This window comes from Eupeodes corollae, chromosome 1 (genome assembly GCF_945859685.1).
Source record: "Eupeodes corollae chromosome 1, idEupCoro1.1, whole genome shotgun sequence".
Taxonomy (NCBI): Eukaryota; Metazoa; Arthropoda; class Insecta; order Diptera; family Syrphidae; genus Eupeodes; species Eupeodes corollae.
In genome coordinates, this window is record NC_079147.1 from 249,721,189 (window position 1) to 249,736,375 (window position 15,187).

The 15,187-nt window shown below is 32.9% G+C and overlaps 1 protein-coding gene across 1 annotated transcript in view; it reads left to right on the forward strand.

Moving 5' to 3' along the window:
• The window catches only part of LOC129938568 (tyrosine-protein kinase-like otk), a 206,269-nt gene that overhangs the window by 175,373 nt on the left and 15,709 nt on the right, over positions 1–15,187 (forward strand). Inside the window, exon 4 of the mRNA XM_056046206.1 lies at positions 6,391–7,271. Within this exon, the coding sequence (XP_055902181.1) occupies positions 6,391–7,271 (881 nt within the window). The remainder of the gene's footprint in view (positions 1–6,390; positions 7,272–15,187) is intronic.

Genomic DNA, 15,187 nt, shown 5'->3' on the forward strand with positions numbered 1-15,187 from the left:
CTCTTAGTCCGCGCCTGGGAAGTAATTGAAGATTACGTATATAAAACATTGTTTTTAACATCTGGTAAAATGTAAAAAAAAAATACAATACACTTTACATCTTTATAAAACTTTAATTTAGATTTTAAATATCAACATTTTCAATTCGAAAAATCGGACCGATTACAATAACTTCCTATGTTAGAAATATTTGGTTAAAAATGTTTATTTTTTAATGAATGCAATTTGATTTGAGTGATCTTGGATAACGAACAAGTTTTGAGTGATCTTGGATAACGAACAAGTTTTAGTTTTTTTAATGTTTCATACTTAAAAATCAATGTTTAAGAAATGAATCCCTGAGACAATTTAGAAGAGACTCGGAACAATTGGGAACATGTTTTGGTAAGACTTTTAGAGTTTTTTTTTCAACATGAAGTGCTTTATTCGGCTTAATAATTTTAATTTTTCTACTTCTTCAGCAAGTCTAGTATCTGCATTTACGATCTCAGGCAGTTATTGCAAACTCTTCTGCTTCAGAACTTCTTATGGTTAAAAGAGGGGTTCCGCAGGGTTCAATATTAGGACCACTATTCTTCTCTATGTACATCAATGATTTACCCTTATGTATGCAGAACTCTAAATTGGATATGTATGCTGACGATGTTCAAATAAGTAAAAGTTTTCCTTTAGGTTTGGTTGAAAATGCTGCCGTTGAAGTCAACGAAGACCTTGCCAGTATTTTTTCTTGGTCAGAGAAAAATGGACTTTATCTCAATCCAGTAAAATCAAAATGTTTGGTAATTTCAAGAAAAGCCATCGACACGTCTTATTTTCCCATGATAATTTTAAATAATAAACAAATTGAGTTTGTCGATTCAGCCAAAAACTTAGGTTTAATGTTTACAAAAACGCTTTCTTGGAATTACCACATAAGATTGACAATAGGTCGTGTTTACGGAGGCCTTCGTCTACTTTGGACAAATCATAAAATAACACCACTCAAAACTCGTATGATACTGGCTAAAACATTGGTCGTGCCTATAATGCTCTACTGCTGTGAAATCTTTCATAATTGTGATTATGAGCATAAGCGCAAACTTAGTGTTGCTTACAACAGTATTGCCAGATACATTTTTGGATTAAAAAGATACGATCGAGTTTCTAATTTCTCAAGGTCTATCTATGGCCTTACTCCTGAAAACCTTTTCAAATTTAGATCACTTGTAATGCTAAATAACGTTATACAAACGCGCCAACCACCTTACCTTTATGATAGGATACGTTACGTTATTTTTCATAGCTGCTCTTTCGAATTAAAATTGAGGAATATTTGCAAACCTTAAGGTAGTGATGATTTGAGTCCTTATTTTTTTTTCCTGTTAGTTATAAAGTATTATAAAGTATTATTTTTTGATTTTTATTTTATTTTATTTTATTTTATTTTGTATTAATTTATATTAAACTTTTTTTTAAACTTTTCACATACATACATGCAATTTAATTTAATTTTCATTTTAAAAATTCACAAACAAATTTACACAACACATAATATAATAATTAAGTTTATACTATTTTAAAAGATAATCACCCCTATTGTGAGTTTCACCCGGAAAATATTTCACCCGAAAAATTATTGTTCCCCCGGAATTTTTAAAGCTATTGTGAGTTCCACCCGAATGAATTTTCACTTCGAATTAAAGGTGACATTTCGAAAAAAAGAAGCGTTCATTGAAAAGGCAAATACAAGCTGAACGAAATATCTGAAAAATCCCAGAAAAAATTACAATAGGACGGTGTTCTAGTTTTGCAAATAAATTATTATTTTCAACCCCTTTTGGAATGAAAATGACAATTTGTTGAGTTAAAAACTTTATTAAATATTTTTTGTATGTTAGAAGTAATTTTTCAAGAAAAAAAAACAAACGACGGTATCCATAACCAAAACAAAAAAAACCGGAACAATTCAGAACTACATCACTTCGAACACGACTAAACAGATTTTTGACAGATGAGTGAAGTGTGAATTAAAATTTTTAAAAAAGTAAACAATATCCGTGCATTCCGTGATTCCGTCTTTAATTCATAAAAATAAATATACTTGAAAATAAGTAAATAGGTAAATAGCTTCTTCCACGTCTGTGTACTTGACTGTTTTATTAGGGCCACCTCCGGTTGCTCTTTGGTTCGCTTTATTTTCCGTCGCCTTTTTCCTCACATATCTTTTCTGGTCATTCCAAACCTTATGAAGCATTTTTTAATAAATTTGGTTCTATAATAATAGAAGAACAGGTTACCTTTTTCCACTCAGTTTTTGACTTTATTGGAGGCCCTGTACTGTTGAGATCATTTGCCGTTGTCGTCCAGAACTCTGAAATTTTATCTTTATTATCCTTTGAATAGCCTCTGGCGATATCGGGGTGTAATTGCATTTTATTCAAAAGCAACTCGCATTGCCTTCTATTTGTTGTTTTACTCCTTGAAAATAAAAAAGTTGGAGTTATTTTCGATTATTTTGTTGTTATTTATAAAAATTACTTACATTTTTCGCCAAAGTTGTCCTTTTCCGCCGCCAAATTTTGAGTGAAAGAAAGAGTTGTCAAAGACTTGAAGTTCCACCCGAAAAAAAAGTTCACAATAGGGGGACATTTTTCGAAGTGGAAAATTTTCCGTCCGAAACTCACAATAAGGGAAATGTGAAATGTCATTTTTTTCGGACGGAATCCAGAAAAAGTGAAACTCGCAATAGGGGTGAATGTATCTTACAGTATAACCTGTTCAATAAAATATATGAATATGAATATGAATATAATACCTTCAATTTTTAATGAACCTTTGGAACAATTTATTTGATTTGAGTAATTTTGGATAAGGAACAACTTTTAGATGTTCTATTTTTGCCGGGGGAGCATTTTTTTAATGAGGATATGTATATATTTTTGTTATTAGGAACGTATAGGTTTTTGGCGAGAGGATATGGCTTTGACTTAAATTTTTTTCATTTTGTCAAGGGGGGGCACTAGGGAAGTGAAAAATTAGTATTTTTGTTATTTTGCACCAATGGCTATAATTATTCATTATTCTGAATAAAATTTGAGAGCGATTTGAGAGATATAAAAGATATAAAGAGTTGTGGGGCCCTTTTGCTCAAAGGGCTGTTCCGCCACCTAATTTAATTTTATTTGAGAAACATATAGTTTGACTTAGATCAAGTTTTGGATTTTCGATTTTTAAAAAAAATTTAAAAGTTAAAATGTTATTTAAAGCTCAATCATCATTTGTTTTTTTTCGACAAGTTCTTATTTTTTCACATTTTATTAAATTTTATGGTTTTCAACAAATCAAAAATATGGGGTGGTATTTTGCATTTTTGAAAACAAAAAATTCCAAAATATGGAGCAATGTTTAGAGCACTTTTTGAGATCTTAAGAAAATGTGTAAGTTAGAAGGCTATAATTTTTTTCGAATTTTACTTACATATATCTCTTGAAATTTGATCATGAAAGGCCAAACATTTCGAACAATGTACAGAACAACTAGAATAATTTGAAACAAATTTAAATAAAAAACGATTTTCGAAAAAATAGCTTTTGGGGTCTGAAACCCCCATTTTTGTGTTGTTTACTTAAAAAAACTTTGGCACAATATGAAAGATATCGTAGAAAATCTAAATCAACTTTCAAAGTAGTAAAATCAAAAAAGGGGCTAACTTCACACACTCCCCGATTATAATAACTTTCTTAAGGAGTTAGAAATAATATATTCAAGAAATATAAAACAAACAGTTGTGGACTAGCAGTTAACCAAAATAAAACTGAACTGTTGCTCTTTACCACCAAAACTAAAGTACCGCCCGTCACGCTACCTCGACTCAACGGTCAAATCCTATCATTATCTTCCAGTGCAAAATATTTGGGAGTTATGCTCGACCCTAAACTAAACTGGAAACTAAATATTGAAGTACGGGTTAAGAAGGCCTGCGTTGCCTTCTACGCCTGCAGCAAAACTTTCGGCAAAAAGTGGGAACTTTAGTCGAAGATGATTTTATGGACGTACACAGCCGTAGTATGCCCAATCTTAACATATGGTTCGATTGTGTGGTGGCCTGCTCTTAGCAAAGCCTATAATATATTAATAAGCTAAAGAAGGTTCAGAGAACAGCTTGCGTGGGCACCACAGGGGCCATGCGTACTTGCCCAACGGACGCCTTAAACGTTATTTTGGATCTTCTACCAATCGACCTTTTTATCAAATACATAGTTTCCTGCAGCGCTATTAGCCTGCATTAATCAAATAGCTGGTTGTCAAAACCTTATGTTCACAGCAACACTACGTAATTGATTCCCTCAGATATTTTCTCAGTAGACACTGACTACTGCACTCCTACTTTGAACCTTAGTAAGGGTTTTAAGGTTATTTTCTCATCGAGAGAATATTGGGAGGATGACATCGTGTCGATAAGTTTCGACACAACCATCTTTACTGACGGCTCAAATATGGAGTGCGGAGTTGGTTCGGGATCTTTTCTGAGTCGCTAAATGTAGCCAAATCCTTTAGACTTCCTGACTTTGCTAGCGTTTTTCAAGCTAAACTGCTGGCAATAAGGGAGGCATGTAAGATACTTAAACAAAACCCAAACCAAAACCGAAATGCGGCTATCTTTACAGACAGTCAGGAAGCTGGTCCAGCAATGTCGCAATGAGCTTGAGAGCCTGAATATTAACATCGGTGTCACCCTGATCTGGGTTCCGGGCCATAGTGGTATCGTGAGAAATGAACGGGCTGACGAGCTAGCCAGACAAGGATCGGCGCACTACAGCGCTAATTGGATTTCAGGCTAGGTTGCCTTGAGATCGCCATTTCTACCTACCTACCTACCATAAAACAAAAAGAAAATACACAACTACATTGTACAGTCAAAGTGAACAAACTGAACATAAAATGGAAGAAGCGCGTGATGAACTTTTTTAACAGAGAAGCATTTCGATAATAAAATTCAATAATTTGCAAGGGTTGTTCTTTTTTAAAATGATTCATGGTTAAGTTATAGACCAAATTAAAGATGTTTGACAGTGAAATAAAGCACGAAACGTTTGTCAGCTGCTTAAACCAGGGTTGCCAAAAAGATAATAGCTAAAAAATAACCCTTTACTTACGATTTAAACTTTTAAGTTTTTATTAAAAATTTCAAATGTTTCAAAAAGTGATTCGTTTCAAAAAATACAGAAATTCTTCTTTTCAAAACTGTTAGAAATTTTAAAATCGGTCAGATAATACATAAACTTAAAATAAATGAAGAACAGAAACAGTTTTTTGAGAAATAACTTTATAAATTAATGTCTAGAATTTTTTAAAGAACCTTGAAATGTTTTTCACAATTCTAGCTAAAATATCTATTAGGTCATTTTTGAGATAATTTATTACTGTGGAATAATAATTAATTATGTACTATACAAACTTCTTAGAACTTGTTATCAAGATTTTGAATTTATAAAAAATAATTTTATCTATGAAAAATAATATTTTTTTAAATTGCTTAGGCAATATTTTTACACTTTCGCGTTCCCTACCATCGAAATTAAATAATGTTAGGCTTATATAAAGTTCTGACGCTTACAACTTTTATCACTATATAGTTTTCAGTAGTAAGTCACACTTAGCCAGTTACATTTTTTTCGAAAAATGTTATCACCTTACTTAATGTTTTCAATACTTTTTCTGCTTTATGCATTAGAATGTTTTCGCAAATATTAATTTAAAAAAACTAAACTTTTTATACATAAAGATAAATTCACAACAAATTAATTTATCAGAAGTCCTTTATCAAAACCCAAAGTAAATTCCTTCAATATTACCTTAATAGACTTTCCTACCTTTTTCCTTACGAACTTCCTTCCGATTGACCGATCGACTCACCATTGGCAACGCAACTACGAAATATCGAACGAAAACATGGACAAAGGATCTCTTCATTTTCATCTTCTCCATATACTCCAAGCTACTCGTGTCTACCTATAGAAAATAATATTCAAAACAAAATCTTTTAAAAGTCATCCCCATCTCCAACCCCATCCTTAGACAACCTTAATCAATGCAAATTGGGGTTGATTGAATCATGAACAGAAGATGAAGAAAAAAAAAACAAACGAAGAAGCAAACTGACTTCTCGGAAATGAAGTTTATCATCGACAACAAAATAAAAAAAAAAGATGGTCACTTCCGCTCTCGAACCTCTCGACCGCTATCAACTTGATTATTTTTGCTTTTCAGTTAATTTGAAAACTTTCACCCACACTCTTTTACCATAGCATACCATACGACTCGCTATACCATTTTACTGAACTGATTAGTATCTTTTGCTTTTCATGTTTATACAGTCTTTTATTATTTTCTTTTTCTTCTTCTTTTCAGGGATACAAACAGCCAGTGTTCAATTACTGACCAACCGCAAGGACGAAGTAGTCTTGAAATGCCACGTCGAGGGCACAGGCCAAATGGAAATTGAATGGTTTCGCAATAGTGAAAAATTAACTTCAATTCAAAACATCCATCTGGATGGAAATCGTCTGCTTATTAAAAGTCCATCTGTCTACGATAATGGACTCTATCGATGCGTTGCATCGAATCCAGCTGGTCGGGCGATGAGCAAAAAAGGATACGTCCTCAAGTGGGCCGGCACTGATTCGCAATCGGGTTCCGGCTGCATTCCACGTTTTGCCGAAGGTAAAAAAGGTCAGAAAATTCTTGCTGATAAATCGTCGAAAAACGTTTTCTTGTGCCGTGGCAAGCGAGGCGATAAATCTGTCAAAGCTACCGTCTCAGACGTTAGTTTCACCCAGCAGCCATCTGTAAAGCAGGTAGCCAAGGAGAATGAGGCCGTCGAGCTGCCGTGCACGTATCAACTTCCTGAGAAATATCGAAGCACAGCAGTTCAGCTGAGGTGGCGAAAGGATGGAAAGGTTTTTCGTCAAACAGATCTGGGCGTTTCAACTTCGACGACTGCCGAACCTAATATGGAATCAATGCTACGTGAAGACTTTCGCATTACACTTAATCGCGCCAATGGCTCTTTGATGTTCTCCTCGGTGATAGCCAGCGATGCGGGACAATACTACTGTCAGATTTACATCGAAGGACACAGTCCGATAACTTCGGAAACTGGTGAATTAGTTGTTATAGAGCAGTTGAAATTTGCCCCACAGCCAACATCGAAGAATCTGGAATTGGGGTCGGTGGGGAAGATCCATTGCAAAGCACAAGGAACTCCAACGCCACAAGTGAAGTGGATAAGGGTGAGTTATCATCTATATACTTGGTTCTTGCTTCTATATGTTTTTTTTTTCTGTTTGCACTTTTTTGAAGATAAACTCGTTGTGTCAGTTCCTTTCAACATCCCTTGGCAGTCAATTATGCTTCCACGAATAACAGGCCATCCCTAAGGATAAATTTCGCCTTGGGGATTGAAGAAATTTAATTCAAACTGTACTCCAAACTTGCCCCATCCTTCCTTATTCTTCTTTATTATGAAAAATATAGCTTAGGCAAATTTCCATCTACCTTTCTCTGAAGTTGGAAAAAAAGGAAGGATCCTAAAGAAAACCCAAATTGTTGGGATTGTTGACCCAGTCCTTATATACCTACCTACCTATCTAACTACCAACTGGACAAGGACTTCCTTCAATGAAAAGGTTTTCGGTGTCGAATAAGGAACAAAAAAATAAAAACTCGTCAAGGGATTTAAGGACATGTTCCTTCCTTCTTATTTTTTTTTTGTTAAAAAGATGGACACAAAATGTTGTCTGTTCTGTGTTGTCCTGTTGTCATTGTCAGTTTTTGGGTCTTTCTTTATATGTGTCCTTTTTTTGTAACTTATTTATAAAGTGGACACTGGCCAGAAAACATCAGCTGAACAATATATGTCAGGACAAGACGCTCAAGCTGCTTTTGTCGTTAGCCAAATCAAACAAAGTAAATCTTTGGCAAGTTATTGCACACCCCATTTAATTTTATTCTTTAAAAAGTTTATTTTTTAAGTTTCCCTTTTATTGTTCGTTTATTTGTTTGTTTCCTTTTTATCCCTTTTTTGTTGTTGTGTGTTTGTTGATGTTTTGTGAGACTTTAGAAGCTTAAGTAAAATTTGTTTGGAATTTTGTTAAAATTGTTTAACCGAAAGTGTGCTGGAGGTCGATATAATGCGGTCTTTCACTTTATTTTGTATGAACTGAACATTGATGGAGATTTATTTAAATCTGTAAGGACTCAATTGTGGTGCAAAAATCAGACTTAATTTGACTAATGGCAAGAGTTTTTTTGGCTTTTTATTCGCCTTGACATTTTCTTCTTTAGAAAACCTCACACAAGATGTTCCTCATGGCCTCCACGCCAGATAGTCAGACCATGCCCTCATATCAATCGTGCGGAATTTCTAACGTAGCATGGGCTGAGCGCAATCGCTCTGTTTTCTTGAAATCTCAAGTCACAGAATTCAATTCAGTCCAATAGAAGCTGATCTGTACCGTATAGCTTGCCATAGATGGCTCTGACCTGGCCAATGAAGTCGTTTATTAACTAATGCCTTAGAAACACTTACATCTCAATCTAGTATGGAATAGTAGCGTCTCTTGTTTACCTGTTTTGTATTAGAAAGTAGCGATGTGTCCGATACAAAATGTATTTGTTAATTTACGGAACCTACAATTTTATATCGATTTAAGAAGGTAAGGCTCAAACGTACCTTAAATTCTCGGCTCGGTAAGAAAGCTGTACGAAGTCTCGATTGTTTTCTAGATTATCTCGAATAACTTGGTTTCTATTTAACACCTATAAATTTTAATGAAGTCCTTTTATTGACCTATAAAAAAAAAGCTATGTAATGAATATTTGACAAACTATCGCCACTTGTCCAAATCTCAGAGCTTCCTACATTTCTACGCTTATTTGAAGTTATGTTAGATTTTAACTTCCAATAGGGAGTAAGTGTAATGGGTCCGATTTGTCAAATTAAAAATTTTGACATTTCTCGACGTTTCAAGGTCCCTAGAGTCGAAATAAAATATTTTTAGAAAGATGTTTGTGCGTGTGTGTGTACGTACGTTCGCGACGATTTTTTCGTCGTCCATAGCTCAAGAACCAGAAGAGATATCGACTCCAAACAAATTCTGTTATAAAGATAATAAGGCAGAAAAATGCAGAAAAATGCAGAAAGGGCTCTCAAGAAAATTGCGTGGGTGGTTTTTTTACCATAGCAGTTTGAAAAAAAGGTGAAAATTTTGGTTAACCCTAAATATCTTACGAACCAAAAACGCTAGAGCCTTGAGTTAATTTTTTGAAAAAAAAATCCATTTGACGGTTTTTTTTATATATCAAAAAAACTGAAAAAAAATTTGTTATCTATACAATTTTACGACTAAAATATGATTTCATCTCCAAAAAAAAAAACAGTTTTTTTTACAAAAAATAAAAACCTAAAAAAAATTAATAAAACTTTTTTAAACTTGATTTTCGACTCAAATATCTTTTCGCAAATTGTAGATATTGGCTTTGAACTACATTTATCTTTCAAAAAATATTGTTGTCAACATTCAATAAAATTTTGAAAAAAATCGAATTGACAGTTTTTGTACAAAAAATTATAAACCTAAAAAAAATAGTACGCAAATTTGGCAAAAATTGATACGAATACATATAAACAAACTTTTAAGCAAGGCAAATCGACAGACGGGATGGGAAGTTATCAGTGTTGGTCGCATCCCAGCCTCTTTTCTTTCGGTTTTATTTTCTTATAAAAAAAACTGATTTTTCCAAAACTTTACCAGATGTTAAAAACGTTATTGTTCGTTGCACAAAATTATTTTGAAGATGAAATCATTTTTATTCGTAAAATTTTCGAGACGACAAATGTTTTTTTTTCAGTTTTTTTGATTTATAAAAAAACCGTTATTTGGAATTTTTCCAAAAATATATTTTTTTAGTATCTCGTTACAATACTTAATAGAAAATGAAATTCAAGTCTCTAGAGTTATTGGTTCGTGAGATATTTAGGGTTAACCAAAATGTTCACCTTTTTCTTAAACTACAATGGTAAAAAAAAAACATCGACGCAATTTTCTTGAAAGCCTTTTCTGCATCTTTCTGCTTTATTATCTGTATAACAAAATTTATTTAAAATCGATATCTCTTCTGGTTCTTGAGCTATAGACGACGAAAAAACGTACTATACACACACACGCACGCACAAACTCTAGGGCTTTGAAACGTCGAGAAATGTCAAAATTTTCAATTTGACAAATCGGACCCATTACAATAACTTCCTATGGGAAGTTAAAAAGATCTTTCACTGTGATTTTGAGTCTATTTAAAATCAACTTTTCAAAAAGTTTACGAATCGCCGCGAATTTTAAGTCTATAGTTTTTATTTAACGGTTTTAGACCACCTTTAAACCACTTTCCGAAAAAGTCACCAGGGAGAAGTGATTGATCAAACATTATTTTTTACCCATTACCATGTGACATCGTACATTTCTACCAAGAAGCTGCAGATCTTTTTCATGACAGTCTTTGTAGCATTAACACCATACAATATACGCGTCTTTTAAATGAAGTACATTAAACCATAATCCAATTTCCTGAACTGCTCCGTTCTAATTTAAAATAAATTTCGACTTCAAACTTCTTCATATTCCTTGATCATCTTTATCAGTTCTGCTCATCAGATTCCCAAAACTTAGCCAAAAACTTCGCTATATAATAAATCAATAACAAAACTAACAAACTAGTAATTCAATTATATTGACAAACTTTATATAGAAGCAAAAATTTATCCCAACGTGAGTATAAGTTTCATGGAAGCTACATTCACAATTCTAAGCCCCATCCCCGTCGTCTCTCTCCCTATCTACACTATTCAATCCTGCTGACTATAGAACGAAGGTACATACATAGGTAGGTTAGGTAGGTCCATAGTTAGTTAGAATATTGCTCATCCCGAAACATGGTTTCATTGTTGTCTGTTTGACTTTGCATAGAACCATGTAAAAGACATCTGCACAATTTATTTGCCTCATCGTGAAAGTAAAGTTTTCCATTGCTGGGGATTGGATGCTGCACAGTAAATTGTTATCCCCGAAACTTTTATACTTCTTCTATAGAGAAGGATAGGTTGCTCTTCCACTCGCTGCCACCGACCGCCGCCACCACCACGTCAATCCAATTGAATTGTTGAAATTTTTTATTAGAAACGCGCGAGTCCAATGTTGAAATATTATTTGCCTAACTATTGTAGGTAGGAATGCAGATATAGGTGCATACTCGGAGGTATACAAAAGTTTTACGAAATGTTTACCTAGGGCTAACTTGCCTATTTGCATTTTTCATCATCATAGTTTCACGAGCACCCAGAGCTTAGTTTTGTCCATATCGATCCGGACAAAAGCCGATGGAGAGATGGATGCAACTTGTACAGCAAATGCAACAGAAACACAAAAAAAAAGAAATAAAACAAATAAAATAAAATGAAACTCTTATCCCACCATGAAACTAAATCAAATGCAATATAATCGAGGAATGAATTCAGCATCATCAGCATCGGCATCAGCTTCGGCATCAATATCAGCCGCCATCGCGCCATATCGCCATTGCCATCGCCATCACCATTGCCAGCTGCTTTGACGCACTCTGTGTGTCCGGGGAATCAGATTCGACAATATATAGTAAAGTTGCAATTCGGCACTGGAAAATTCGTATTGTAATAACCATCATAGAGATAACTTTGTGGGAGAAGAGGTTTTGAAATAATACACCGAAGGACCACCCATAACAAGCTATAAACCGAAAAACCGCCCATGGCTACTCCAAACTACGCCATCCACCGCCTGCGCGGCTTGTCAGTGAGCCGGCGAAAATATTGTTTGAATTTAACGTTGGTTTTTGCGCGGCATTGGCGCGGCTCGACGCCGGCATGAAATCAGAAAGGGCACTGAATTTATGATTTAGCCAATTTCAAATAGTGTTTGGATCAATTCCACATCTCATCCGGGTATAACTTAATATCGAATAGTTTTTTTTCAGCTTTGGGTTTGACGGAAGAGTCGTGTATATCGTGTTTGCTTTTGAGTGAGATTGAATTTTTAAAATAGACAAAATCAAGAATGATGATGATGATCATCATGATGGGATTAATGTTTGTTTTCAATATTGACTAAATATGTTTTTGTGAAGAGCTATTGGAGAGACCAAATGTTGTTTATGTTTAAATTATTGATACGTAGAATTTCGTTAGACCTAAGTTTGGAAAGTTTTAGATATTTTTTGAAAGTTGACATACATAGACGCATATTGCTGACTTTCAAATGAAGTTTTACACTATTATGGCTGAGAGCTATTTTTAAAAGGTTGTCCAAGGGTTTAATTTTGAATAGCCTGCTATGTGGGCAGCTGTTACTTTTAAGAATTTTCATTTGACATCTGACAAGTTAAAACTTCGCCTTTACTAAAAATGGATACATGCTTCAAAACCGCATTGAAATTGTTAAAATTTGCTATTCACAGTTTCCATATTTTTATATTGAAAGAAAAGTTTCCTGAACGTGTTTTTACTTGAAGTGATGGTCAGAATTGAACTTGAGACTTTTTTCAATAGGTCCACCTAAAATTAAAAGTCTATTCTAACCTCCGTGACGTTTTTGAATAAGTTTTCTGAAACCTCATATTTTATTAACATTTTATTGCTGTATAACTTGACCAATATTACTGAACCCTTGTGCTTTCAGACTTGTTTTGGGTTGTCTGACATTTCAAATAAAAAGAAATGCTCAGTCTTATCGCACAATAAAATAAAGCCACAATATTATAAATGTCATATCGCCCAAAAATGGCCCTATCGACCAAAAACTTTTTTTGATATCTATGTCATATTGCCCAAATCAATTTTAAAATATCATAACTCTTAAAATACTAATTTACATAGCACCCAGAAGTTGGCATATGTTTCAACATTTGTGCTTTCCTACAAAATTTGTGGGCATTATGACATTTCTAAATTTGGGCGTTACGACATTAAAAGCTTGTTTGGGTAATATGACATTGAATTTGGGATTTGCGAAGTTTTTGTAGCGACGTTTCTCTTTTGGGATTTGTATCATTTTATGATTTGGGTTAAACATCGCTAGGTGATAAGACATAAAAAAAGATAGAAATAATAATCGTCATAACACCCGAAATAAATGGACCCCAATCTAAAATGAAAAAAGAGGCTGGGATGTGACCCACACTGATAACTTGCCATCCCGTATGTCGATTTGTCTTGCTTAAAAGTTTGTCTATATGTACTCGTATCAATTTTTACCAAATTTGCGTACTATTTTTTGTAGATTTTATTTTTATGAAAATACGGACTGTTGGATTTTTATATAAAAATTACTGAATATCGAAAACAATATTTTCTGTGAAATAAATATGTTTGAAGCCATTATTTTTAATTTTTGAAAAGCTATTTGAGTCGAAAGTAAATTTTACCAAGTTTTAGTATTGTTTTTTTTTTTAATTTTATTTTGTGTAAAAAACTGTCAATTCGAATTTTTTAAAAATTTTACCAAATGTTGAAAACAATTTCTCAAATTTTTGAAAAGATATTTGAGTCGAAAATCAATTTATACCAACTTTTGTTAGATTTTTTTTAGGTTTTTAATTTTTTGTACAAAAACTGTCAATTCGATTTTTTCACAATTTTACTAAATGTTAAGAAAAATATTTTTTAAAAGATAAAAGTAGTTTAAAGCCAATATCTACAATTTTTGAAAAGATATTTGATTCGAAAATCATTTTTTATCAACTTTTGTTAATTTTTTTTCGGTTTTTAATTTTTTGTAAAAAAAAATGTCAATTCGATTTTTTTCAAAATTTTACTGAATGTTGACAACAATATTTTTTGAAAGATAAAAGTAAGTTTAAGGCAATATCTCAAAGGTTTGAAAAGATATTTGAGTCCAAAATCAATTTTTACCAACTTTAATTAATTTTTTTTAGGTTTTCATTTTTTGTAAAAAAAACTGTCAATTCGATTTTTTTCAACATTTTTCAGAATGTTGAAAACAATATTTCTTATAAGATAAAATAAGTTTGAAGCCTAAATTTCAAGTTTTAGAAAAGATATTTGAATCGATAGTCAATTTTTACCAACTTTGAGTAATGTTTTTTTTAGATTTTTATTTTTATAAAAAAAAACTGTCAATTTTTCTCAAAATTTTATTTTAACATTATTCTTCGTTGGAAAAAATTGTTTTGGAGATGAAATCATAATTAAGTCGTACAATTTTTGAGGTGACAAATATTTTTTTTCAGTTTTTTTGATTTATAAAAAAATGAATGAATTAAATGATTTTTTTTTTTCAAAAAATATACTTTTTTGAAATCATGTTACAATATATTATATAAAATTTAATTCAAGTTTCTAGCATTTTTGGTTCGTAAGATATTTAGGGCTAACCAAAATTTGCACCTGTTTTTCAAACGGCTATGGTAAAAAAACCACCCACGCAATTTTGTTCTTTTTTCTTTCTGCATCTTTCTGCCTTATTATCTGTATCACAAAATTTATTTCAAATCAATATCTCTTCTGGTTCTTGAGCTATGGACGACGAAAAAAACGTAGCGAACGTACCGACGTACGAACGTACGTACACACGCACTCCCAGACATCTTTCTAAAAATCATTTATTTCTACTCTAGGGCTTTGAAATGTCAAACAACTAACAATATTCGCTTTGGGTTTTTTGGTGATTTTTTACTGGGCCTTGCGACCAATTTTGGCTTTTATGACATTTTAGACGAAAAGAAACGCCTTCAAATAGGAACAACCGCATTTTGACAGTTGATAGAGCGACCATATTGTTGGAGTATGAGAAATTGGCTATAACTGACTTAGTCTGTCTTGTTATTTCACCATGAATGGATTTAGCATTTAAAACTACTCGTATGTGTAAATAACATAATCGTGTTCTATTCTTGAAAACGCTTGCAGTGTTTCTTCCATGCAACGGTCACCATAATCGTGGCACTGTTGTCAATAAATTTAAGTCCACTTTTGTGCAAAGGGGCATCAGAAGACATTTCAATCAAATGCAATAATTTCAAGAGATCACACACATTTTTTGTTTAACTTTTAAGTCAGAAATGTAAGGCTGTTTGGTTCTTTCAATTCTTCCAAATTTTG